Below are 27,442 nucleotides of genomic sequence, written 5' to 3'. Positions count from 1 at the left end.
GTGTTGGAGCCTTATTGCTCCCCTTTGTACCATATCCTGAATAAAGTGGCACTTGATATTAATATGCTTGGAGTGGTTGTGGAACACGAGATTCTCTGAAAGGCGAATCCCACTTTGGTTGTTGCAATAGATCACGATGGTATCCAACATGTGCTCAAATAGCTCACTAAAGAGCTTCCTCAACCAAACAACTTCCTCAACCAAACAACTTCAAAACAGGCCATACTAGCAACAATATATTCGGCCTCGACGGTGCTTAAAGCAACCAATTTCTGCTTCCTTCTTATCCAAGAAATCGAAGCAGATCCCAATGAGAAGCAACACCCTGACGTGCTCTTTCTATCCACCACATTGCCAGCCCTGTCAACATCAGTGTATCCATGTAGCCTCAAGTTCATCGCAGTGTATCTTAACCCATAGTTGATTGTGCCACGAAGATATCTTAAGAGATTCTTAGCAGCAATCCAATGTATGTGATAAGGTTCAACCATAAATTGACTAAACGTATTCACAACGAAAAATATGTCCCGTCAGGAGTTTACCAAGAACATCAGGGCCCCCACAAGTTGTCGATACTCGGAAGGGTTTGCCAATTCAAGCCCAACAACACTTCCACATAGCTTGTTGAAGTTGAGTTCCATTGGAGTAGACACAGACTTGCAATCCACCATCCCACATCTCTCTAGCAGCTTCACAATGTATTTTCCTTGAGAAAGGAAAATCTCACATGGCTTTTGCAGACCTCCAGGGCTTGGAAGTAGTGCATCAATCCTAGGTCCTTCATCTTGAACTCGAAAGTCAACTCCCTCTTGCATTGTTAAATGAGCGGGTCAACACCTGTCAGAAAGAGATCATCAACATAAAGGACCAAAATGAGAGGCATGTCCTTTTCAACTTTGAAGTATAGGTTAGGATCAACATAGCTCCTCGTAAATCCCAGCTTCATAAGATAATTGTCAATTCTCTCATACCAAGCCCTAGGGGCTTGTTTCAACCCATAGAGAGCTTTTTTCAACCTCCATACGTGTGTCCTTCGATCTTGTACTTTGAACCCCTGAGGTTGTTACAAGTAGACTTCCTCCTTAAGCGAGCCATGCGAGAAAGCAATCTTAACGTCCATTTGATGTAGGCTCCATCCTTGAGTGGCAACAAGAGCAATAATAGATCAGATAGTGGTATATCGAACAACTAGTGCAAATATCTCGTTATAGTCCACTCCTTCCTTTTGAGAGAAGCCACCAGCTACGAACTTGGTCTTATATTTTTCAGCACTCCCATTAGCTCCTTGTTTAATTTTGTAAAGCCATTTAGATGTGACCACAGACTTGTCCTTCGGTCTAGGCACCACGTCCCATACATCATTCTTCATGATCGATTCATATTCCTCATTCATCGCATCCTTCCATACTTGATGTTTTACAGCTTCTTCGAACGCACATGGTTCAACTCGAACGATAGTACTCATAGAAGCCAACTATCCTTGGTACTTGTTTGGCTTCTTACTTTCACGGAGTGTCCCTCTTGGAGCAGTATGTCTTTCAACATCTTCGAGAGTATCTTTGAGCCACAGTGGTCGTTTCCTTGAGGTAGAGGGATCACTCGGAGGTGGATCAATAGGATCCATCAGACAATCAACATCGAACATAAGTTCATGTGTCGGAGGTTCATCTTGATTTTCCGCGACATCATTATTGTCCTTCCTTGTTATAGGAAGATCTCTGGCTTTCCCACAGGTAGTATCTTCATCAAAGGAGACATCACGACTTACTTCGACATCTCTTTGACCAAGCACATAGATTCTATATGCCTTCGAATTTTCATTGTAGCCAACGAATATACCTTTCTTCCCAGATGCTTCCAGCTTGAAAATACCTTTCTTTTCTCTTTAGGCACATGAAAATACACGAGACAACCAAATATTCTAAAATGAGAAATATCAGGTTTCTTACCAGTGAAGACTTCCTCGGGTGTCTTGAAATCCAATGCTTCATGTGGGATCCTATTTTGAATATACACAACAATGTTGGCAACTTCTCCCCATAAGAACTTTTGTAGGCCTTGATCATGGAGCATGGCACGGGTGGTTTCCATGATTGTTCGATTCTTTCTTTCAGCAATGCCATTTTGCTCAGGAGTGTATGGAACAATTGTCTCCCTCTTAATGCCAATCTCTCTGCAAAAGTCATTGAATTCATTTGATTCATACTCGGTTCCATTGTCAGTCCTTAATATCCTGATCTTCTTCCCTGTTTGATTTTCCACCAATGCTTTGAAAGAACGAAACCATTTGAACACTTCATCCTTCTTCTTCAAGAAATAGATCCATGTTTTGCAAGAGTAGTCATCCACAAAGATTGCATAATGTAAGTATCCTTCCAACGATGTTAGTGGCAACATACCAAATAGGTCAGAATGGACCAATTGGAGAATATCGGTTGTCTTGCTTTCACTAGAAGGGAAGGTTGTTGAGAAATCAATGCTAGTAGGATTAGTGTTAGATTTCTCTTTCTTGATAATTACTTGTGAATTATGTTGGCTTCTTTTACTTATTTGTTATATTACCTTTCATCAAGTAATTACCAAAGTTTGTGTGCATGAAGATCACAAAAACACAAGACACAAGATGTAGGCACTCGAATAGGGCAAAACCCCTATCTAGCGGAAAACCCTTCAATAGTTTTCCTTGAGACTCTTCTACCTAGACAAAGACCTCCTCCACACCAAGCCAACCTCTCCTTCTTCGATCCAACCTTCGACCTAGCAGCAACAACACTTCGACCCTAGAACTTCGACTTGGCAGCTTCCGACATCAGTAGCAACTTCGACCTAGACTAGGAGACTTCGATCTCCTAAACCAGCCCACACAAGAGAGAGAGAGAGGCACCAAAATTTCGATTTTCTTCTTCTCCTTCACCTAGACCAAACTCGCACTCCTTTTGGACCCTTCCTTCAACTTCACACTTCTTCCCAGCTTCCAGCTTCTAGCTTCCAAAGATCGAACTATGCTTGAGAGAGTGAGATGCTCAAATGAAGTCGAATTTCCTTGTATATATAGCCTTCCAATGAGGTCGAATTGCCTTCCTTGAGGCCGACTTGATCTTCTTGAGGCCGACTTGGTGTGGAGGTTACATAATTTATTTTTGACTAAAAAATAATTCTTTTTACATCGTTCGAAAGCCCAAGAAGGGTCTCATAAAATATACAATGACTCTATTGACTCTTTATTAATCCTAGGAGTACTCAATGGGGACTTTGACTAATAAAATGATGACCCAAGCATGAAACCCATGCTTTAATAAGTTATTGTAACAATAATAAAAATTCTTTTGACAAATACATTTTATGAAGACCGAGCCTAGTTACATTTTTCAACAATGGCCCCTTAGTGTGTTTCCCAGCTGCACAACTCTGACAAACGCCTTCATGATTCATGTTGAACTTGGGCATACCTGTGACCATCTTTCTTACCCTTGGTAAGGCTTTGTAATGTAAGTGGGCAAATCTCTGGTGCCATAGCTCCCAAGGGACTTCCTCCAACTTGATAGAGACCATCGACCCTAAATCCAAGAGTAAATGCATCTTTAGGGTTTCTTTGCCAAATATGTACCTTTCCATCAACGAATGCTACCTTGAACCATTTATCTTCCATCGCAGAAATGGACACTAGGTTTTTCTTCAAATCGGGCACATACAAAACTTCTTGTAGATGAATGGTTTGACCTTGATTCAAGTGAAGAGTGACAATACCTATCCCTTTCATGGGGTAGGTGGCATTATCTCCAAGTATGATCTTCAAATCAGTCTTCTTTTCAACCAAATTTGAGAGGGCCTCCTTGTACCCAGTGAAGTGCCTTGAGGCTCCACTATGAATCAACCTATGATCCAACATATCTAGAGGAGAGGCAGTAGATAGAGCGAAAATAAGATAAAATTCATCTTGTTTTTCTACAACATTACTTTCATCATACTTGGCATTTCTTGTCCTCTTGGGAGGTCAACCATTTCCATTTCGAGTAGTGAGAACATTCCTCTTTCCTTTGTTGTAGAACCTGTTTTTCCTTTGATTGCCATTGCCTTTGAAATTGTTGTGGTTGTTGTTGTCATCATCCCTTGGAGAATTCTTCTTGGACACTCTCTGGCATAGTGGCCGAACCTGTTGCAATTGTAGAACCTTCCTTCTTTGAATCCCTTCTTGAATCCTTGTGTAACAATGCTGGTAAAAAATCCATGTAATAAAGTTAATAAAGGCAAAATAATAACCATGGTAATGGGACATGTATTCCAGGCTGAATGTTGGACAAAAACATAGTGATGGGGTTCACTTGTGATTAATTAATGGTTATGGAAATTGGCAAAGGCTTTGTAAAGACAAAGTGGCATTACTTGACATCTAAGTCACCTGACACAGGGACACGGGACACGAAGGACACGAGGATTCGAGTGTCGGACATGGACACGTTGACCCTCCCCGCAACAGGGCACATTAGGACATGTTATATATAATTTTATTATATATATATATATTAAAAATTAGATATTTCTTCCAGAAATTCTTATTGATGATACAAATTCATTGATTCAAACATTGGTCTTCATAAGATGTAAGTTTTACAAAGTAACATTATGCATACAAATACAATTGTGACATAATACATATTCAATATTCATCAATGATCCAATAGGAGAAAGACAAGATATTGTAGTTTTTTCATTAAGTCATCAAAATCATAATGTGTTACATAGGTAGTAGCAATGCCAATGGAAAATAGAAACAACAAATACAAAACAACTACAACCCTCAAGGTAGTAGGTAGATCATGAGTCATCAATCCTCATCATCAAAATCAGCATCACTGTACTCATCATCATGGTCACCACTTCTCTCCTTTGCTACATCCTCCTCCTTTGTATCCAATGTCATCTTTGCATCCTCCTCCTCTGTATCCCCTTCTTTTGCCCCTTCCCTGTTGCGCTTGAACGAGTCATGAATGCTATAAAAAAATAAAGAAAAAATGCACAAATTTGTAAACAAATGCACATGCAAACTGCTGTAATAAAAATGCAAAAAAAATAGAGAGAAAATGCATTTACCTGTTGCTTGAATTGCCTCCAAAATGCTCCCATACCCTTTTCTCTTCACTCTCACACACCCACAACAAACCCACAACAAGAGAGAATGAATATTGTGAAGTTATAATGGCCCAAATCGGTCCTTTATGGCCGTGCGGAGGTCAAAAAAGCGTGACAAGTGTCCTGGAATTGGGACACGCTCGGACACGATCCGGAGGACATGTGTCCCACCGAATCGTGTCTGATTCGCCTGATTCGGGACACATGAGGCCTGGGAAATGAATCTAGTTTCTTAGATTGGCATTTATTTATGAAAATAATGGAAATTAGGAGAAAAGGAAGGTGAAAAGTCACATGTTGCATGTGAGGAGGAAAATGAAAGAAAATAATGGAAAATTGAAGAAAATAGAGGCCTCACTAATAAAAAGGATTTTGAGGATCAATTGACAGACTTTTGTCAATTCAATTTTTGAGCTCTCTCTCTATTCTCTCTCTCTCATACTCTTGGACACTTAAGAGTTCTCTTGGAGCACTCTAGGAGGAGTGTCGCATACTTGGAGTTTTGAAGCAAGAAGGCAAGGGAAGACCAAGAAAGTGCAAGAGGACATTGGGATCAATAGCTACAGTGGATTTTACTTGCAGGTACTGAGTTGCATGTATGATTTCCTTTCTAGTTTTGGCATGCATGGCATATGCATGTGGTTTCTTGGTTATGATCTGTCATTGGCATGGAGGAATGCCTAGATTGACGGTGGATTTGCTTAGCCTTGCCATTTTCTGGATAGCCATGGTGTTGTGGGTGTCTTTCCTTTTGTTTTCTGGTTGGTTCTCATGTGCTTATGGCAGTGGGTTGTGTTAATAGTTCCTGGAAGCCTTGGTTGGACAAACGCTCTGGAATACCTGTAACAACTTGGGTTGAGTTACTAGTCCTAGAAGCCTTGGTTGGACAAATGCTCTAGAAGCTTTTGGTGGGTTGAATTACTAGTCCTGGAAGCCCTGGTTGGACAAACGCTCTGGAAGCTCGACAATAGTTGCCGGTTGAGTTACTAGTCCTAGAAGCACTGGTTGGAACAAACACTCTAGAGCCTTGGATAATTTGGGTAGACACCAATCTGGTGATGGTTAGTGATGTCCGACTGTGAGGTGGAATCATTGGTTGAGGGTTGAGGTGGTTTGGCCTTTGGAAGCCCTGGTTGGTTTTGTTGGATGTGTTCCATGAGATCCCACATTCATGCTTGGAATATGGCATGGGGGTGACTGGCTGAAAGAGAGATTTGGTTTAGCCTAGTCTATGGTCGGGTGGTTTGTGGAAGTCCTAGACTTGGTTGCATTTTGCATATGTTAATAAGAGCTTCTTTCCTCTTGTATTTGATGGGTAAATATACTTGTTTATATGTGGTTCCATGGCTGTTGTGTCTTTGTTATCTCTGTTGGTTATATGTTGATTATGAGCATGTTTTATGACAGTGATGATACATGACTCTCATCATGTTTTGATTTGTAAATGAATGAACAATGAATATATTACCTAATGGATGATAATGCAGCTAATGTGATAAGGCATCAATGCTTCTATGCGATTCTCAAATAAGTATGAGACCACTATGCTCAGATTTGTAGTTATGACCTGTAGAATGCATATTTGTGACATGTTTGACGAAATGCCTGTCATGGCTAGTAGGGGTACAATGAAGTTTTTGTTCAAGTATTTGCTTTAGTATCATTGTTTCGATGTTACTTTTCATTCTTGAAGGTTTCATGGAGTTTTGGGTAGTGGCCTGAGCCTTGGCCCTAAAAAAGTGGCACAAAATCCAGGGTCGCTGGCTTTGAACTAGTTGAAAAAGACCCCAGTCGCTTGCATGCCCTTGCTATGAGAGCGACTGGAGGGTCCCAGTCGCATGCATGCCCATGTCATGGGAGTGACTGAGGCTCTAGGTTAGTAAAATGTTAATTTGCCTCAGGGTTTGGTCACTTGGAAAGGTTGGTTGGCTCCTGGAGGTTTTGTAGCATGTGTAGAAGGTCAAATTGGTTGTGTTTTGTCGGTTCCACTTCCTTAACTGTACATGGGGAGTTGAATTAGATCATAGTAGCCTCTCGTCACATGTTTACCCGAGCGGGCCAGCTAACTTGGGTAAATGTGGAAGGACGGTGTTACACCTTGACCTTGTCTCCTTGGAAGGAGGGTGTTACACCTTGACCCCGTCTCCTTAGACCAACATTATTCTTCCTCTTTGCATGGGCAGAGAAGGCAGTAGGTTCATTTGCATTGGACTCCATCATCCTTGTCTCCTCTTGAGTGCATCAATCCAATAACTCATCAAAACCATGTATCCTATCATTGTTGAGAATAGTGCTGACAAATACATCCCAAGGTCTTGAAAGACCTCCATGTGTAATGAGAGTGAGCTCCCTGTCAACAATAACTTCTCCAATAGATAGTAGGTCATTCTTGATTTGAGTTATTTCCATGAAGTAGTATTGGATAGACTCCCCTTTATCCATCTTGATGTCCTTCAACTTGTTTTTGAGAAAAAGGATTTGATTTGCATTGTTCACTTTGAACATCCCAACCAACTTATCATACATCTCCTTAGATGTTCCTAAATCAGAAATATAGGCAATCAAATGCTTTTGAATGGAGTCAATGATATCTTTCTTAGCGTTAACCTTACCTTTCTTATACTTCGTTTTAGCAGCAATTGGTGCATTTAAGGGAGGCTCCACGACTTTTTCTTGAACATAGTCCATTGCATCATGCTCTTCCAAAGTAATTTTCCATGCATGATAGTCAGATTTGTCGTTGAGCTTGTCCTCAGTCTTGAAGTAGGATGTAGAAGCCATGGAGACTTGCCCAATAGTCTTGTCCAACAAATATCTCTTAGTGATTTCCTTTCTCTCTCTTGCTTGGGCTTTGTCTTCACTTGGGCTCTCATATCATGTTAATTTTAGTTAACAATGATATGTTCTATGCTTAGCACAATTACTTCATTGTCCTTTTAGCAGCCCAATGATAATTGCCAATTTAATTTTCCAATAGCAATCACTTTAACCATAAATCACGTTGACAGTAACCGTAGACAGAAAATGAAAAGTAAAATGCTGAAGACAAGAGGACACCAGATTTGGCGGATGCCAGGGAAAAACCCTTTGATCAATTCTTCTTATTATTATATCAAATGATCAATAGAGAGTACAATAAAGTCAAAATTGACTTGCCAAATGATGATTAAAGCAACCCTATCAAATCTGAAACTTTCTGCAGCAGTCAACAACCCTAACCAGAAAGTCAACGCTGGTCAAAGCAGCAACAAAATTACCTCAAAGCAGCTCGGTCATACCTAGTCAAAATCGGCCTAATAAGGTGGTCAAAGTCAACCCAAAACAATCTTGAAAACAACGGCCAAACTTGGTCAAACTCTGCGGTTAGGCCTGCGGTCAACACTGTGATATATCTGCGGTCAAAGTCAACAAAATGCCTCGGTCCCTGTGCTAATAGATGCAGCCTGCTAAAAACAGGCTGCATCTAAAAGGAGGTCAAACCAACCCTAGTCAATGCTGGTCAAACCTGCAACAGTCCCTGAAATTTCGGCCCTATAATTCGTCCTACAATTTGTCCTTCTGCTGCCACACATGTGAGGAAAAGATATTTCTAATAAGTTGTACGAACCAATCAGATGATGAGAGAGAAGAATGTGTGAGTGAGTGAGGTGCCAAATGAGGTTGGAGGTCTCTTATATTGATACAAATCGTTGAGGGTCAAGAGACACGTCCATTGGGCTTCTTGAGCCTAAATGATGATGTGGTCGACCTTGACAATTTTCACGTGTGGACATAAATTCAAAGACACATTTCTACTTGTCCAAATTTGATGATCTTTGGGTCAATTTTGGTCCTCGCGAAAAGAGGAATTCAACGCAATCATCATCTCCATCAAATGAGCTGTCCAAAGTGGAATTTGGCACTAGTTGCCAATTTTAACACATTTCATCCTTTTTATGCTACCATGAGTGTCTTCTATATAAGCGAGATGATGAGTGAGTGAGACAAATGATGCGTCACATCATGTGTATATATACAAGTTGAATGGGTGCATTTACCCCAGGGAACACACTTTCATGGTGGGGCTGACTTATCCCTTTTGAGCCTACATGAAGCCCAAAAATAAAATTTATTTTATTTTAATTTCCATAAATTTTCTAGGCCAAGTTAGGAGGCCTCTTGGCATGTAGGAATACCTCCTGGCACTACACAAAAATCATCTCTCCCCCCTAGCGAGGGAGGTATTCTCTTTGGCTACAACAGATTCTCCTTTAGCTAAAATTTCTCCTTAAGAAGAGTTTATGAGCTTGCCATGTTGATGCATGTCTATAGATAACTCTATCTTGGAGTGTGCAATGTAACTCCTCATATATCCAAGGTTGGCCAAAGTCCTTTATGACTCCTTAGGTAAATGTGTCAAATGGAGTTAGAGGAGGAAGGGTTCAACCAAGTTTAGAGGTGCACTAAACTTAGCAGAGGGACCCACAGTCCACCATTTGCAATTTTTTATTATTTCCCGGTAGAGGGACCCACAATCCACTATTATTGTGAGTTCTTTGTAGGCTCAGGTCGAGCCCTTGAAGGGGAGATAAAGGTAGTTGGTGGGCAGTTCGAACTTCGATTAAACATCAAATTTGTGTGTTCTCTCTTAAGCAAAAGACCAGAGCAAAATTCCAGCATTAGGGTTTTACCTACAACGCAAACCAACAAGGAAGGAGGTGGCTGTATAGCCATAAAGTTTCCAGATCCAAGTTTCCATATAGTAGACACAACACACATGATTAGCCTAGAGAATATGGCCAACTAAAATTAGTTTGCATGCAAAAGGGAGGTCCTTATGATCCTTAAGACTTTATGGAAAAACTATGCTACTTAGAACTTATGAAATTATGACATTGTGACTTTCCCCTAGTTATAGTGGTTTTAAATCAGTAGTATGCCACTAGTTGGCACATAATTGCTTTACCTTATCTGATCATATAAGATAATATAATTTATTAATGTTCAACAAATGACCATAGATAGGTCAATTGGATTGCTAAGTACGTTTGAGAGAGTACAAAGTGGGAGTGTTAAATTAGCTCTTGGAAAATTATTTTTTAAGCATGTTTATCCTATATACAAAAGAATCCAAAGCCTAAGTCTTAACAACATGTAGAAATGATACAAAGCTTTGATGTAGATACAAAAATCATCAACTCTCCTCGGGTGGGAGGGATATGTTTTGCTTATGGGGTGATCAACAACCCTTGGTGCCCTCGATCCTAATATATGAGGTCAAGGGGAAGAAATTCCTTATAGATGATTGGCTGGATGATTTGGAAGAGTCGAGAGATAAGGTATGGGAAATGTCTTGTTGCCTAGACGTAGAATCTCATGGCTAAGACATGGATACAATACCTTGGCTATTAGTGTGGTGTGATAGAGGTTTTGTTAAACTATTTTCTATTGCTTTTTCTAGCTTTAACCTTTAACTAGGCTAGAGATGTTGTTTCCACTGCCTTGATAAAATCTTCGATTCCAAAGATGCTTTTGGTCATTTGATGACATTATTGTATTTCTTTCGTTTGTATTGCTTATGTTAATATTTATCTTTTGTTTCCTTTAGGCTTCTTCCCCTAGCTATATTTATTTTTTCTTTTATAATAGAGAGTTTGCTTTTTCGTTCTCCTTCCAATTTTGTTTCTAAACTTTTGTGTTTAAAATGAAACAGGTTGGGACGTACATCAGAGTTTTTAGTATATGGTCATGGCCAACAAAGGCGAGCAGTTATTGAAGCTGTTCGTTTGATGACAATTGAGGATCAAGTGGACCAAAATGGGGAGGGTGTTAAGCTAGCGGCGAGTGTTGATGCAGACAAAATTGTTGGACCTATGAAAGAAAAGTCAAAAAAATGGCAACAATTTGTTACCCAAGTGAGTTTATGGTTTCAAAGACATTGAATTGTTCATGAATATTTATTATTCACTTGTTTTTTGTTTTACTAATTATATGTTTTCTAATGCTAGAAGAAAATCCTCAATTTTAGAGAAGACTTTGAAGTTAAATGTTTAAATTTATTGGTAGACACGTGTGTGAAATATTAGAATGTGGACACTTGCATTGAGTTTTAAGGGTAAGTATAATATCTAGCCTTGATGCAATAATGATTTGGAACCTATACCAAACAAGCAATAGCAAACTATCATATTGATTTGCATTCTATCTACAGATACACACCACATCTATGGATTGGAAATAATTGAAAGCACATGTTTAGTAAAAAAGTTGATGAAAATCACTAGGAGGTCATTAATGGACACATGCAAAACATTGTCGATGAGCGCAATATCTATGGACTATAATAGGATGGCACACAATGAAAGATTCCAACCATTACATGTATCTCAATAATTTCCTTTTCTTGGAAACTTTGCTCTAACGTGATAATACACAATTGGTAGTGTAGCTTGAGTAACTATGGTGATCTTATTATCAAAACATTCAATAGGCCTTATAAAGGGGTTGTGTTTGGTGGAATAGCTTCAATTATGGCTTGGATTTTTTTAAGACTTGCTTTTGGGCAACTTTCTATTCTTAAAAGGTTCACGTTTTTTGAAGTAGGTTACATTTCTGGATACCCTCTATTTAGAAGGGCATGGACATTAGTTTTGGTGTTGATCAAAGAACATGTGCTTTTCTACTTTTTGCTTCTTTGAGATAAATCGTATTTTTTGGATACGCTTGTTAGGGATAACATGTGTGCCAATTTGGTGGTGATTAGATAACATGTGCTTTTTGGTTCTATCATATGTGCTAATCTAGATGGGGTGTACCCTAATTGTGGACATGTGTCATCATTCTAGAGCCCAAGGTGGAGTGCACTTTCACTTGAGATGATTCATGGAGGATAAGTGGTAGGTTGACGCTTGGTATCCAACCTAGATTAGTGGGCCTTGTAACCCCATTTTAGGAAGGGTACACATATGACTTTTCAAAATGCATTTTGCATCATTGTAAGCCCAAGGCCACAAGTTAAAACCATGTAACAACCATGTGAGTCCTTGTGTTAGGTGTCCTAGACATTGTCTTTGGTTGGATCATGGTTAGTCCCTTTGGGTTCATCTCTATCTCCTTTCGTCTTGAATAGGATTGGAGGGCCTTGGATGGGCTTAATTGATGACTCATGGTTTGAGGACCTTGCTTTTATAGCGGTGATCATTAGTTTAGGGGCTAGTCCATCCCATGTCGGGTGCACCTTTTCTATTGCATGGTTATGTGTCTGTTGTTGCCCGGATTGTACAGGCACTGCGACAACGCTCAGGATGGGGGCTGTCACTCTGATCCCCGCCCACTCCGTTCTAGCTGTCTCCCAACAACAAGCTATGGGGGGTAGTCCCTATGGAGAATGAGATGAGAGACAAGTTGGGGACCAACTTATTTGGGAGACACAGTTGAGTGGCCTAGCCACTTGGTTAATTTTAAGCAAGATATGAGATTGGATTATTGAGACCAGTGCCTTATGGAGTCAAATTCTCGCTTATGAACAAATTAGATGCCAAGTAGCCAGAGGGATAACTGCTGCTTTAAAATGATTGACTATCCTAGGATAATGTGCAAGGCATATGAGTGAGTCTTGGGTTAGGATTGCTTATTTTTAGTTGACGGTAATAAGTACTTATTAATTAAAATTAAGGAGCAATCCTTAAACACAAGATGACGTGCCAAGATGTCAAATGCTAAAATGAACAAGAAATACCAATGATATGACAGGGAACCAAAAGATGCATTAGTTTAAGAATGAAATAGATGCCCTTCACAATGCTGCACTATAGAGTAAGCACCTAGAATCATAAATCATGAACAATTAGAGCACTTACTCAAAAGATCTTCTAATGACAATGTTGTGAGCTGGATGCCACCAATACTTAAGCTAGATTAATCTTCAATATGCAGTCTCAAAGGAGATACAACAGTCATGAAACAAGCTCAACAACTTATGCCCAAATAGACAATGTGATCACTGTTATGATGAACCTTACCACTGTTAAATTCAAATCTGAATGCAGAGGTGTTTATGACATTCAACCCTTTAAGTGCAGATTTAGTGTAGGAGCATGTGTAACTAATCTACCAGTTTTCAAGCCAATGATCAAATTATCACAGTCCTAATTAGATGTTTGATCAAACTCAATTTTCAATACCCTTGAGCACAATTCACCATTTAATGAGATCTTCACTTTCCATTTAAGTATGTGTGTGAGTGAGCTTATTCAAGTGCAGAGAGAAACTTATAAGCAAAAGTCAAAGTGCTGGAGTGTGAGACAGTGTGCAAAATCCGGAACCTATGGATCTTCACAAGCTATCCAATGCATTGGACAATGAAACACCAACAAAGAATGAACCAATGGATGCAACGATGTAATTGATGAGTTGCAAAAAGGCGGTAGAGGAAGATGATCATAACAGTCCTGTAAACTGATGAGATGCCAAAAGATAAGAAACCCAACAAGATAAGCTCGTGCAGGAGTATAATTATGAAATTGCCAAAATAAGATTTCAGATCAGTTGTTTTACCAATCCAACTTACCATTTGTCTTTTAAAGTCCTGAAATGCAGCAGGCCTGTGGCCTTGTTGTTGATCAAGAGAGCCTGTCAAAGGACTCAATCTTGCCGTAATTAAATTTTACCTCTGCGAACAAGATCAGCAGAAAACCACCATCCAGGGGATAATGTAACCTGTGATGAGAACTGCAAGTGTAGATCAAAGGTTGGAAACTGGCAGAGAAGATATGAGGGAGCCTACAAGGGTCAACACTGGCTAAAGGAAGGCATAGATGGGCCAGTGAGAAGAATAGTAGGCATGATGAGGAGGATAAGGGGAGGGGAAAACCTTTTAAGTTCTGAGATACACCACGGAAGGTTAGGGAGGGACTTCCTTGAGCCTCATGGTGAGAAAGGACAGGCCTTTGGTCAAATACACTAGGGAAGCGGGGGCCTGGAGGAAAGGAAGGAGGCCGAAAATAATCCTAAGGCCTGTGGCTTATGGAATCAAGGCCTTGAAGACATGCCACAAAGGCAAGGGTGGCAAACGGTGAGGAAATAGGGAAAGCAAGGGAGGAAGAGAAGGGTTGACGGAGGGTGGCAAGAGGACGGAGGCAGGGGATAGGGCTGCCGTGAGGGGATAAGGGAGAAGGCAGGAAAAGAAAAACTACCACAGAGGAGGAAAGGGATAGCGAGGAGGAAGGCATTTAGGCTTGCCTTAAGTAAGGGAGGCAAGGAGAGAAGGAAAAAGGGAGGAAACAGAGGCCTGAAGAAAGGTAAGGGAAAGGCCTGCGAAGGAGAGGAGGGAGAAAATGAAGGAAAAAGGCTGCGGAAATGAGGAGAGGGGCCAGGAGATGGTTGCGGTAGCCAAGAGGGAGAAGGCTTGAGGACAGCGGAGGAGGCCAAGGCCTAAGGCAGACCTGCGGCTAGGGTTGTGGATGAAGGAGGGTTAGCAATGGCCACGACCAAAGGGAAATGAACCACACTAGGCCCACCAGGGGAGAAAATTTTCTTCAAACCCTTGACAAAATTCTTCAATTTTGCTTCAGATTTCTCCTTTTGGCTTGGCCTTTGAATTTTAGTGGTGGATCTTACCTTCCTAGGCCTAGATCCACCTCTAGGAGCTTTGAAACCCTTGAATTTCTTGGAGCTTTTCCTGCAAAATAAATTTTACAACACCTAAACCCCAAATATATACAAAAATAAAACTAGATCCCCAACCCAAATTAGAAAAATAAACTACAATTTAAAATTACAATTTTGTTTACAAAATATACATGGGTTTTCAAATGGATTTTGAGAAAATAGTTTTTATAATATTTTTTACTTGAAAAAATGGTTAAAACGCTTTAGAAAAATTAATGATCACTATAGCCCAAGTGAAGATGAAAACCACCATATAAAAACTAGAGATCCAAGCAACAATGATTCTTGCCGGAGTTTGTGAACTTGGAGGCTAAGGACTGAAATACCTGCAAACACTATGAATTTATCTCAAAATAATTTGTCAGATCACATGGGGAATCAAACCACCTAAGATTAGCCCAAAACTATCAATGGTATGGTTCTATTTCCATCTAATGATAAAAACAAACCTTATCAATATTCAGTACAATCATAGAGATGCTCGTAGTCAGCATATACCACAAATCAATAAGCAAGAACACTTTGAATTGCACCCCAAAGTATTTTATTATGGTAGAAAAAATAGTTCCCAGCGGGATAATAATTTACACAATGCTTCAACAATAATTCTAGTCAGAGATCAAGATGTCTAGAGACTCAACTAATTGTCTAATTTATAGATAAATCCTCCAAATGGAAAATAACGGCTAGTTTCTTTGATCCTTGTCAAAATAATCTTGGTCATTGATAAACGCTTCAAGATCTTTTAATCTTGGCCTTTGATTTCTTATTTTTAAGGAATTTTCGAATTTATCATTTAATTTTATTTTAATTAGCTTAAAATTAATTATTTAGAGCTAATTTCCTCAAAAAATTGACTTTGACTTAACCACCAAGGTTCAAGGGTCCAAATTTTCTTGAAAAATACAATATTCCCTTGGTGGAGGACCTTTAAAAATTTATTCTTTCAAGACCCACGAATTTTTCCATTTGGAGAATTTATTTTCCTAGACAATTTAATTTTAACTCTAATTAATTAATTTTTTGGCTTAGGATTTAATTTTATTTTGCCAGAAAAATTAATTAATTTACACATGAGGGGATTAATTATTTTTCCAACCCTCTAATACATATGATTTTTTATTTACAAGACTCAAAGAGGGAATACACATTCGTCTTAGACCCTCAAGACACATAACCCATCTGCGACTCAATATGATCTAGTAAACCAAGTGATTTGTAATAAAATAATTTAGCCAATTAGCTTAAATTATTCCCAAACCACTTTTACATCAGACTCGACTAAAACACTAGGACTCACCTAATAATTCGACAATAAATTTCACCCTAGCTTTGGGGGTTTAAGCTGGAGGGAAAAAACTCTTTTGATTAGCCGTGTCGAAAAACACAGGTAATCAATGAGGTTAAAAAACCTCCTAGGATGGAATTCATCATCAAATTATAGGCTTACCTAGGTTGTTACATAGAATCATGGTTTTACTAAGATCATTAACAATATATAACTTGGAGAAAGGGATGACCATGACACATGGACTGCTAATATGTGATCCGATCCTTGTTGAAAAGGTTGGTACTTCCGCTTCCCAGATTCTTTGACAATTTCAATGCAACGATGTCTATTGAGTTTGCATTTGGCCTTGGCCTTGGTGCAATATCCCTCAGATGTTTCTCAAAATTATGATCTCACTATATCAACTCTTCATATTTCTTGAGGTAGTTGACATTTCCCAATGCAAGTCCCAAAAATAAAAAAGTCAACTTGGTCCCATTTTGTTCAGTTTGATGAGAGAATGGCATGCAACATTGAATTTTTTGAGCCAGAAGGCGTTGCCAAGTTATGGGAAGTCAATTTTGGTCAAAAGATACTATAGGTTTCCAGGTGGAAGAATAGGGGTAGCATTGTGCAATTTTTGACATGCATTACATCAGCGACGGTCTATAGAAAGAGAGGAACAAAACTTTCTTATCCTGTGTAAGAAAGATAAAGTCAGTCACAATGATTGACTTTGGAGAAAATTACTATTAATATTGGATAACGAGAGAGACAAGGTATGACATTTACTATAATAGCTCGAATTAAAGATTTGAATAGTCTACGATTTCAACCACCCTTTTGATATGATCCATATGAAAAAATGGAAAAACTAACAGGTGTGATAATAAGAACAATAAAAGAAAATAGTTTGAGATTGATTACAATGAAGACTATTTGTATTTCTAATCATGTAAATTTCAAAGTATGATGTACATTTATTGTGGCCATGATATGCTTTTTCATTTTTTTAGCTGCATCAATCTTCATGGAATTGTTTCTTGGCCCTACTCAAGTAGTGTGGACAAGAGGGTTCCAAATCCCAAAGGACCGATGATAAGTTAGGCTGAAAGAATGGAAGTAGTACGAAAGGGGCTTGTAATGTGTCATGGAAAGTGTCTAGTATGGTGTAGGGGGAGAATAAACATGCTATCCCAATACAAGTTTTCCAAGTAGTGCCCCTCCTATAACCCTAAGGCCTGAAGGGAGGTCCCACTGCACAAATGCTAAAGATTAACCTTCCTAGTAAGGTGAGAGAATAGATTTACAGTCTGTTGATTTCTGGTAGCATCGGATGTGATCTAAGCCTAAAATATTTGCAGGGAGGCTTGGACACATGTATTCCTCAATCCAAAAATCATTTTGAGAAATTCCACCCGGAGACAACTTTATTAAAATAATTAATTATTTTTGATGGGTGCCTAAGTGTAAACTTATGGAATTAAAATAATTAAAGGGTATTAATCTACCCGTGGGTGAAACTTCTAGAAGAAGACGAGGATCAAGCCAAAATGATTTGAGCCATTGATTAGGATCTAATCTGGGTCGTTGGTTCTCAATAGAAAGATAATAAGAGGAATCTTGATGGACATTTGGAAGACACATTGAGGGGAGATCAGAAGATCAAATTTCTGAAGCACAACAGTTGCCGAAAAGAGAATTCGAAGTGATCTCTTGCAGTGAGGGGCATGGATAGTTTCGGTTGGAGATTTCTCCTGATTCGGGAATACTCAGCAGAGAAGGCAGAGAGAGATCCAGCAGAGCTAGCGCAAAGCTAGAGGGGCTGACACAGGGGCAGCATAAAAGCCCAAAGGGAATCCGTAAATTCGCTAGAGAATCGATTTCCAAAGCCAGAAGCCGGGGTGTGAGATCAAGAGGGCAGAATTCGAAATCTCAGAGGCAAATCGATCAGCTGGGAGGAGTGACGCAGACCCCAGTAGCTGTGACGTAGGGCCTACGCAGTGATTGCGTAGAGACTGCGCAGAGGCAGCCAGGGGCTGGCCATTCAGTGGCTGGATCAGCCAGGATCTCCAGTGATAGTGTGAGGTAATCTCACTCATCTCTCTGTCAATAATATTCTCTGTACTGGATAGCTAGCAGGGCATCTAGAGATTGTATTCAGAATTACTACCGCATAATAATAGTTGCTGCACTGGTTTTCCCGCATTGGGGTTTTTCGGGGACTTTTGTCCAAAAATAACTTTGTAGATGTGTGTGATGTTTATTTCTCTCCTGTGCTGTATTTAGTTTCCGTAGTTTTATTTGGTGTAGGCTGCAGTGTATGTATTTCAGTATTTGCCATAGAAAACTGCAAGTAACTTGTTCAATTAATTTAACAAGTAGGTGAAATATAATTAGTTTGCTGCAGTAGGAATCAGGTAACCGATTTTTCACATGGTATCGGAGCACAGATCGTAAGCAGAAGAACTCAGAAGCAGAAAGGAAGAGGAGTTCAAAATTATTGCAGAGGCAACAATTCGAAACCTTAGAGGCAGCGCAGTTCGAAGGCCAAGGAGGACAAAGTTTTGAGGAGAAACCGATTTCTCTGAGTGAGTCGACAAAGGGATTCGATCTCCAGATCGAAGCTTTTAAGAGGCAGAAGGGAGTAACGTATTTTTTCCTTGCAGAGCAGATCTTCAGCTGGGACACAAATATTTTGCTGCTGTTGTTGGCAGAATAGCGTCAATGGAAGAGGGGAGGGACACTTGAGGGAATTTCTTCTTCAGAGAATTCTTAGCCAGGGAATTCGAATTCTCATTTGCTGAGCAGCAACAAGGGGCAGCATATCTACCGACTCCAATAGGGAGTGCGTAGGCTAGCCTAACAGCAGCGCAAAGGAGAGAGGAGGTCATTCGACTTTTTTGATGGGCAGAGATGGCAACTAGTGGATTGCGAGATCAAGATCACCAATTATTAGTTATTGATTATTGATTATTTATATTTACGTATGTTTATATTTATTACACAATGTTGATTCGTCAACATGCTAGAAGGGCTTATCAGCATATGGAACTCATCAGTGCTAGAGGAACTTATGAGCACGCTGAAGGACTTGTCAGCACACTACTGAATGATGAATTCAGCAATGAAATTATGTGACCATCTAATAACTCTTCACTGTTAGACGGTGAAATCTCTCTATGACCTGAAACAGCACCAGTAAAAAGTATGCACATATAGGTTCTTTCATTCCACTTAATTCTTAACAATAACATGGATTAAATCATGGGATTCCAAGTAAAAATGCATAAAAGTGACAAGTCCTAACTGACCATTGTATGCATGGATTGGGCAAAATGGTAGCAATGAACAGGGCAAAAGGTTCAGATTAAAAAAATGGAAATTGATGATCAAAATAAGAAGTTGCAAGACTCATCAGTGACATTTTTCTTCTTGGTTAGATGAGTGGAACATGAAAGATTGGTAGGTGGCCTATTTTCATGTTCATGTATGTAGTGTGCTGTGTGAAGACAAATTTATCGCATATTTCTCTGCATTTTAATTGGTTGTTCCCTTTTCAAGTTCCAAGAGATAATGATTCCCATTGACTGAAATTTTTTCAAGGCCAAAGCTGCGGGGAGGACACCTGAAGACTATGAAAAGATGGGCAATATGACTGGTGTAAGTGGATTTCTTCAATTTGATCTTTGGTAGTTCTAAGAGCTATGTGATTGACCACTACGTAACTTATAAAATGTTTAACAAGTGCTGTTTTTATAACAGGCTTCTATTCTTGGGCATTATAATGCTACATTAAAAGCTTGTAATGCTCTAGACTACCATGATTTTATCAGTTGTGCAGTAAAGCTTCTCAAGGACTACTCAGAAGGTATGTTCTCACATGTTTGTGATTCTGATGGAAAAATTCAAGGGTCACATATAAAATCCATTATTGTGGTTAATATAGAGTTATAGAGAGAATGTACATTTGATTTTTCTAATAATGTTAAGTACTGTGTACGAAATGTGACACCTGAAATTAAGTTATTCTATAGAAAGCTGAATGTCATTGATCCTTCTAAACTAGTGGCCAAAAGTGGTTAGGATAGCTTCTTGATATACCAAGGCCACAAATTGGACCTTTCAAACAGAAAATTGGTTTCCAAACAATTGCATATTTTTGACATTCTGAGAGCTACTTATGATGACCTACTTCCGTTGGTTAGGGCTAAGTATAATTAAAAAAGGTAAGGGGGAAAAACTGGGTTGTGATATTCAAAATGGGATTTTATAGCCTATAAATGTTTATATAACGAATTAGGTGGCATCTCAAGATAACCTTTTGAAGTTTAATTAGTCCAATATCAATTGCAAAATTGTCACCTGTTGATAGAATTAGCACAATCTGAACAGAATGTGAATGTATAATGCTGGTGTGTCATGACAAAGCTTACTCCCTGTTATCTATCCTCTTGCATTTATATTAGTTGACCTTCCAGCTAACAGAGCTTATTAAGGCATTACCCTAACATGGGCATTGTGCAATCAATAACTTAGATCTTGTTGATAGGGAGAGTTCGAAAAATTTCATATCGCAATTCTACTTTCTTATTGTAGTTTCGGTATTCTCAAGCATTATAATCATTTAGAGGTTTTCTTTGAAAATTAGAGGTTCTCTGGATTTATTTTCTGTGAAATTTTGACCTTTGGGCTCAATGAGAAATATAAAGTACAGCAATATATATTTCCTTTCTGTCTAACCAAATACACTAGGCAGTCAAAAAAAATAAATACCAAACAATTGTACTTTAATGGAAATATGTTCCCAGCCCTAATGGCACAAAACCCAACATATAACAGATCTTAAAATTACCTAAGCAGCCTAGATACATGTTAACCCTGGATCTATCAAGCGCTGAGAGGGATCAAACCTCCAAATTTAATTTTAATTTTTTAATTTTAATTATTGAGCCAACATTAATAATTATTAATTAAAAGTATTAATTTTATTTTTATAGTTTTATTTATCGAGCCAACATCAATAATTAATAATTATAATTATTAAATTTATTTTTATAATTTTAATTATCGAGGCGATGGTACATAACATAACAGGACATTATAACATCTCTTCCATACTGTGCTGGAGAGCGCCTCTCTGCACAATTACGTTGTACTTATTACAGCCAAAAGTCTGCTCACTTAACTTCTATCTGTTTGTCTGAGCGTTTGGCAAAATCATTTAGCTGTTCATGATAAATCTGCATACAAAACAACTTTAGAAACTACTCATCACTATGAGATTATAAGCTGAAAGTCAGATATGTAAGTACAGAAGGTTTGGACAGCATCACACTCTCAACCAAAGCTGGTCACTCCACCAGAGATCCAAACTAGCAGGTGTACATACCGGAAGGTTCTCTTCGCACCGACACTTGCATCACACAAGTGTACAAGAGAAAACAAGATATCCTTCTATTATCTTCTCCACATCTAGCACTTTACATACTCCTAGGGTTTCCAATGCCACAAACCCCGCTCTTCTTGTCTCACAAGAACCGCATGAACAAGTTGTCCCTTTGCTTTCTAGGGCTTCTTGCAAACTCTAGTTCTTTTTGTCTTTCTTGGGAGAACACTAATGCTAACGTCAACCCTCGTGCGCTAGAAAAGAGTGCAAAGTACATTAAAGAATAACTATCCATAAAAGATACAAGTTTGTTCATGCTCTCACATTTCTAAGAGATGATCAGTCTGAGTATCAATTAGTGAAACGGAAGACTCTTTCCTTTCTTTTTATAGAATAGGTGAGGGAGGCTAACAATATTGAAGTGGACAAGGTCCATAAACAACCATCTCACGTAGAATGACAAAAAAATAGACAGGTCTACATCTGAAGTTGTTAAAATTGACAAATAGAGCCAAATTCCACTTTGGAGAGCTCATTTGATGGAGATAATTATTGCATTGAATTCCTCTTTTCGAGATGACTGTTACCCACAATTTCATGGGTGATATCCCGAGCATAAATTTTTTCTCCAAGATGGTCCTCAGTTGGCAGCCAACAACCCCTTGCAGCCACCAACTAACTTGTTGTGCCACTTCTCTGCCACCTGAGCCAACCATGTGGTGCCTCACCATTCTGCCATGATCATATGTTTGAAAGTGGGCCTCCCGAACCTAAAGGTATGCCATGTCATTTGGTAATTGAGTAATATAGTTTGCTTATCATGGACACTTTTGGGCATGGATTAATGGGGGGATTTAGCGAAAAGAATGAGCTAGGTCTGTGCTCTTGTCCCCTAGACCCCTTTTGGATGTTAACCATGGATTCTAGTCCCATGGGATCTCTTTTACTGACTCTCACCTCCATGGGAAACGCTGATTTTGGTTGTGTGGTCCCACTCCCTCATCCACATATATTGCACCCTTTCCACTCATTATAACCCCATTAATCATTTCTTCCACCTGGTTCCACATTCCTCCACTGGGTCCACATAGGATTAGCTTTCCCCTTCCCCTTGCCCACACCTTGGGTCAGGCCTGCAATGATGCCCCGAAGTTTGATGTAGCCCAAAAGAAAAGTAAAAGCATAATTGGCCACATTCAACAAGAAAATGTACCACAAAATGCAAAAGATCGCTAGGACAAACACATTCAGCACATGGGCAAAAGCCAATACATGAGCTCTACCCCATCATCACGGCCATCACCCTGGTTCCTATAGGCCCTAGATGAGCCTCTTTTATCATTTAGGAACCCATGATTGTCCCAACCCTTGGTGGACAATGAACTGCCCTACCTTAAAAGGGTTACCCACTGTTATATCTCACACATCATGCTCTTACCCCTTGAGCCTCGAGCAGTTAATTAAAGAAAAATGATAAAAGACAAAAAGCATATAAAGAATAGTGGAAAAACCAAGGCCGGGGTACGTCATGTACCACGATTGCTCCTTCCTATACATTATATTATATATACCCAAGTGTGGGCTTCTCTTTTACTAGCTACCCTTGTACCCCAACATGTGGCCCATGACTGCCCCTTTTCATTGCCTACTACATTCATCCCTTTACCACATGCCACCACCTTTTAAAGAATGTACCTTGGACATATTATCCCTTTTAGAAGTAGAAACCACCTAATAGGACACTTGGTTAACCCCATTTGGAGCATGCCAAAGCACATTATGGAAGGGCATACCATTATGAAGTTCCCACTTGTTGTCCATGGTTTATAAACTCTTTTACTTGATTTCCTTGATGACTTGTTGTACTGGAAGGCTAGGGGACGCATTGGATCTTATGCAGGGTTGTAGGTGGTCTCCATTTTGGGTTTGGTTTCCTTATACGGGGTCCTAACCCTCCAAAGGGCTACATTGGCACATGTAGGGTGTGTTTCGAGAGCCATGGGGCTCCACAGTAGTAGACAACACTCCATGGATCTCCAGAGATGTTCAGAGATTGCTCGAGGAAGATGCACCTCGTTCACCTTTGGCCAACCAACCCCACAGTTGTACCATGCACTTGGCAAATGACTCGGGACTTGTATACTGATGTGGCATCACTTACACCATCACCTGAGCCCTTATAGATGGTCTACATGCATCTTTGACTTACTTGGAGACCCATGAGGTCACTTGTGTGCCCTCACAGCCATTGGGAGCACCAAAGGTTTATTATGTGGACAACAAGGGCCAACCCCTTGTGCATTACTTTTGGAAGTCCAATTCATCATTTTGGCACTTATGGACTTCATTAGACCTCTTAGAGAGTCGAAAAACATGCATTATTGATTATTCGACCTCTTGAGAGGCTTGTTATTTTGTTTATGAGTTAGTTTGGTGGGCTTGTCACCAAAAGTAAGTTATTTGCACATTATTTTTATTTGATGGGATAATGTAGGCTCAAATAGGTAAATCAAACTCATTATAAGAGTGTAAATACAAATGATGAGAGTTCATTTCTCATCATTGTGAAAATTTCTCAACTGAAATCCCTACTGTAGCAACCGATGATATTACTCCTATTTGTTAAATTCCTTTAGACAAATTACTTGCAGTTTTCTACGACGAATATCGTAATACATGCACTGTAGCCTTCACTTAATTAAATGATTTGCGGAAACAAGAGATTGAGCAAGAAACAAAATACAACACAAATGACACTGTTATTTTTGGACAAATGTCCCCGAAAAAACCCAATGCGGGAAAATCGGTGCAGCAGATTTGACGGTTTTATTATTATGCAAGAAAAAATATGAGTACAATTCTTGGATGCTCAATTAGCAATCCGATACAAAGAGAAACTGGACAAAATGAATGGTGAAATGATCTCACCTGGTCACTAGGAGAATCTGAGTCTGATCACGCTGAATTGGGGCCTCTGCATACCCACTGCGTAGCCTCTGCGCAAAACTACATCACTCGTACGTAGTTCTTGCGTCACCCTTGCTGGGTATCTCATTGCTCCTTCTCTAGATCCTTTGCTGGCCGGAAAATTCGAATATCCGCCTCTCGGTCTCACACCTTGGCTCCCAGCTACTGAAACTCGATTTCTTCAGCAGGAATTTGATCTCCCTCTAAGGCATGCGCTGCCACTGCGTCAACTCTGCATGGGCCAGCGTCTTACTCTCTCTGGACGTCGTTCTGCCCTCTCTCTGCCTCGTACTCTCTGGCCCAAGAAAACTTCCTTCTTTCGGATACTCATTGCCCCTCTCTGCAAGAAATCTCCTTGATCAAAATTTCCTCCTGAGAACTTCTCACTTCAAAAATTCGATCTCTTGATCTCTCGGTGTGTTTTCCAAATGACCCTCAAGCGACCTTAAATAATCTTCTCGTTGACATTCAACGACCCAGATTAAAAGATAATCAATGGCTAGGATCATTTTAGCTTGATCCTCATCTTCTTTTAGAAGTTACACCCACAATTAGATTAATACCCATTAATATTTTTAATTTCCTAAGTTTAGACTTAGGGTCCCATTGAAAAATATTAATTATTTTAATAAAATTGTCTCTGGGTGGAATTTCCCAAAACGCTTTCTAGGTTCTTTGGAATACATGTACCCAAGCCTCCCTGCAAAATTTGAGGCCTAGAGCACATTTGATGCTACCCCAAATCAACATTCCCTCTTAGCGAGGAATGTGCTCTAGCAATCTACGTTGCTGCATACTGCTCTGACTCTGAAGTGTGAAAATTTCTGAATATAACACATCAGAAACTCGTACTGCAATTACTGGTTTACAATCTCCTACTTGTTCTTTGTATTAACAAGTTATTTAATTTCATAAACATCGATGTAAACACTACTCCAGCCTACACAAATATACAGATCATGAACTGAAATAAACTGAGACAATAACACAAGGGACATCGTTATTTTTGGACAATCGTCCCGGAAAAACCAAATTCAGGAAAACCAGTGCAGCATATAGAGGGTTTGTATTATTAAGCAAATTTCATGAATACAACTAGGGTGCCAGAAATGGCTCACCCAACAGAGAATATCCTCGACAGTAGTACCTCTATCCGGAGACAGATATTCCGGGAAGTCAACAAACAAATGATCAAACGCCGCAGCAACTCCGACGGTTCCCTATGTTGGACAGCGAAAGCTGCTCCAAGCACTGCTCTGGAACTGCGTCACTCCTCCAAGAGCTGCGTCACCCTCTCTCAGCTTAGAATTTGCTGATCTGCTCCCAGTCTGCCCCACAGAATCTCCCCAGCACTGCCTCTGAGGCCCAGCATCAGCCTCTGCGACTTTTGCGTCTCACTGCGTCAGCCCTCTGCGTCCTCTGCATCAGCTTTACGACCTCTGCGTTAGCCCTTCTAGGGCCTGCGTTGTCTCTCCTAGCACTGCACTGCCTCTCTACTATGTATTCTTCAGCCTCGGATGAAAATCCCTTGCTGAACTGCCCCTCGCTACAACTCTGATCACTAACTCGATTTCCTCAGCAAACCTCGCCCTAGAAAATCAAATTCTTTGATCACTTGGTGTGTCTCCAACTGACCCTCAAGCCTCCTCTTATACTTTTCCTGTTGACGAATCAACGGCCGAGATTAAGTCCCTAATCAATGGCTAAGATTAGAACTAGCTTGATCCTCGTCACTTAGAACTTTCTCACCCATATTTTATTAATACAGATTAATATTTTTATTTTCCTAAGTTTAGACTTAGGAACTCATTAAAAATATTAATTATTTTAATAACTCCTCATCCGGGTGGAATTTCTCCAAACGATTTCTCGGTTCTAGAGATCTCATGTGTTGTAACCCCTCCACAAAATTTCGGAGCTAGAGCACATCCGATGCTACCCAAAATCAACACTCCCTCTTAGCGAGGAATGTGCTCTAGCAATGCTTCACCATAGAAGCATCACACTGATCCTCTGCATCAGTCCTCTATGCTGTGCATTATGCTACTGTTGTTAAGGGCTCCCGTGGCCGTATGTGATCCAAGAGTTTGGGCACCTCAAGGATCCTACCCTCTTCTGTAGTCCTCTTAACTACAACTCCATGTCTCCCCACCTCTTCTCTAGAGGCGCATGAGCACTCATGGCACAATTGTCATCAATCTCGACATCCTTCTCCGCCTTTGCTGGAGCAACCTTTGAGTCGGAAGCTTCTCCCTTGCCTTTCTTCTTGGGGCACTGAGAGGCATAATGTCCCAACTCCCCACAGTTGAAGCACTTGACCTTGGAGATGTCTTTCTTCTTCCTCTTCTGTAGCCCCTGCTGTCCCGCTGATGTGAGAGCTGCATCCTCCTCCTCCTTCTTGATTCGAACTCCCTTACCACTACTCCCCACCTTGGTCAATTTCCTGAGCTCTTCCTGTTGAAGAGTTGCCCACATCTCCTCCCAACTGGGGAGAGTTGCTCTACCCAAAATGCTTTGGACAAACGTCTCCCAGTCCTCAGTGACTGCATTCAGAGCAGTCTCGACCATGAACTCTGGATCTGGTGTAGACCCCATGGAAGTAAGCTGGTCGCGAATCCCTTGCAACTTGAGAAGGAAGGGATCTATCTCCTCTCCTTTCTGCATCTGATACTGTCTCAGCTGATTTTCTAATAGCATCTTCCGTTGCACGGAATAGCCCTGATACAAGATGGTCAGGGTTTCCCACATCTCCCTTGCTGTGTTCTTCTCAACAATGTGTGGTACTACATGATCTTTGACCTCGTCCAGGATCATGCACTTGGCCTTACCTTGGGCCTCCTCGTATTTCTTCAATGGACCAGCGGCGACTGGTTCAGCAACAACCTTTAAGGCACATAGTCCTTGATGCGATGTTTATCCAAGATTGCCAGGATCCTGGCCTTCCAGATGACAAAATTGGAAGTTCTGTCCAATCTGTCTTGATCCCTTAATCCGTTCACTGCCATCTCTGCTCCTCTTCTCTAGACTCCCTTTGAGTC

General features: G+C 40.0%; 1 protein-coding gene across 1 annotated transcript in view; it reads left to right on the top strand.

Annotated features, from left to right (window-relative positions):
- LOC149252416 (ATP-dependent DNA helicase SRS2-like protein At4g25120) overlaps positions 1–27,442 on the top strand; it is a 429,434-nt gene that overhangs the window by 57,837 nt on the left and 344,155 nt on the right. Inside the window, exons 7-9 of the mRNA XM_089459690.1 lie at positions 10,823–11,024; positions 19,655–19,711; positions 19,814–19,919. Of these exons, the coding sequence (XP_089315816.1) occupies positions 10,823–11,024; positions 19,655–19,711; positions 19,814–19,919 (365 nt within the window). The remainder of the gene's footprint in view (positions 1–10,822; positions 11,025–19,654; positions 19,712–19,813; positions 19,920–27,442) is intronic.

This window comes from Pinus tabuliformis, chromosome 7 (assembly GCF_031772625.1).
Source record: "Pinus tabuliformis cultivar Carrire ecotype Pingquan chromosome 7, CPIR1, whole genome shotgun sequence".
Classification (NCBI taxonomy): Eukaryota; Viridiplantae; Streptophyta; class Pinopsida; order Pinales; family Pinaceae; genus Pinus; species Pinus tabuliformis.
Note: the sequence above shows the minus strand (reverse complement) of the source record. Positions and strands in the feature narration are given on the sequence as shown.